At 48.7% G+C, this 1387-nt stretch overlaps 1 protein-coding gene across 1 annotated transcript in view; it reads right to left on the bottom strand.

Moving 5' to 3' along the window:
• The window catches only part of LOC122547722 (hepcidin antimicrobial peptide), a 3605-nt gene extending 3222 nt beyond the window's left edge, over window positions 1-383 (bottom strand). Inside the window, exon 1 of the mRNA XM_043686311.1 lies at window positions 235-383. Within this exon, the coding sequence (XP_043542246.1) occupies window positions 235-327 (93 nt within the window). The 5' untranslated portion in view covers window positions 328-383. The remainder of the gene's footprint in view (window positions 1-234) is intronic.
• Between the last annotated feature and the right edge of the window lie 1004 nt (window positions 384-1387).

Genomic DNA, 1387 nt, shown 5'->3' with positions numbered 1-1387 from the left:
GAGAGGGGAGAAGGGAGTAAAAAAAATAGGGAGGGGGTGTTAATGTGGGAATTTGAAGGGTGAATATAGAAAGCAAGGAAATAAACAGAAGATAAAGGCAGCAAATCCTGACCAAGAAACAGATATTAAAATCATAGACACATAAAATCCCTCTGCCTAGCAGCTGCTCTTTCTGGGTGGTACACTCAGTTATCAATGCAATAAGTGCCACCCAGGGAGGTGCACCTTGCTCACCTTGGACATGGGCAGACACTGTCTCATCTCGACGAAGACCAGTAACATCAAAGCGACCAGGACCAGTCGGGTTTTCATCTGGGTACTGTCCATCTCAACTTAGCCTGTCTGATCTTCGAGCTGTTCTGTGATGTGGATTTGGTTTGTGTGCTCCCCTTTATACCCCTGCACTGGAGGGGTTCCGGGACACCTTGATGTTTGAGCAACTGAGTCAGGGATCTTTTCCAGGAATTGGGACCACCCCATCCCACCCTCGACCCAATTATCTGATGTTGACATTGGAGCAGGTCCAATTGTAAACACACACACACAGACACAGACATATCATCACTCACATGGGGGGGGGGGACATGTAACGGAATTGGAATGGAGTCAACACTGATAGTAATGTTCATAAACAAATAAGACATTTCACAACTCCTCACTTCCAGGACATTTGGAATCTCCCGAAACCTTTTCCCCTCTTTCCATATGTCTCTCTGTCTTCCTTTCAGACATTCCTCCATAACTGAAGCCAGAACCTTTCTGAGCAGAATTGTGTATGTACCCCACTCTCACGCATTCATAACATTGGAGGGGCCTGACCATGTAGCAAAGTAACCCAGCCAATATTGACATGTGGGCAAATCTCAGAGGACACACTAGAGGGAAGATCCCCCTGGATGGGGACGCGGTGGGTTTTGGAGAGACACAGTCTCAGGTAACAGGCAGACCATTGAGGACAGATATGAGGAAGAATACCTCAACTCAGAGGGCAATGAAGCTGAGGAATTTCTCTGTCTGAGAAGGCAATAGAAGCTCAGTCAGTGAGCAGGTTCAAGAGAGAAATGTTGCAAGATATTGAGCGAAACACAGGGAAGGCAGGAAAATGGTGTTCAGTCAGAGGAGGAAGCAAGGCTGAAACAGGAGAGTGGTAATTGCAGGAGTGATCGGGCCCCTGCTGCTCCTGTGTTCCGTACAACAAGATCTGAATGATCAAATTTTATACATTCTGCATTCAGACATGAGGAGGGTCAGTGCTGAGGGAGTGCCACAGCGTCGGAGGGTCAGTGCTGAGGGAGTGCCACAGCGTCGGAGGGTCAGTGCTGAGGGAGTGGGCACTGTCGGAGGGTCAGTGCTGAGGGAGTGGGCACTGTCGGAGAGTCAGTGCTGA

The sequence above is a fragment of the Chiloscyllium plagiosum genome, unplaced genomic scaffold, assembly GCF_004010195.1.
Source record: "Chiloscyllium plagiosum isolate BGI_BamShark_2017 unplaced genomic scaffold, ASM401019v2 scaf_3518, whole genome shotgun sequence".
Lineage (NCBI taxonomy): Eukaryota > Metazoa > Chordata > Chondrichthyes > Orectolobiformes > Hemiscylliidae > Chiloscyllium > Chiloscyllium plagiosum.
This window is presented reverse-complemented; position numbering and strand designations above follow the sequence as displayed.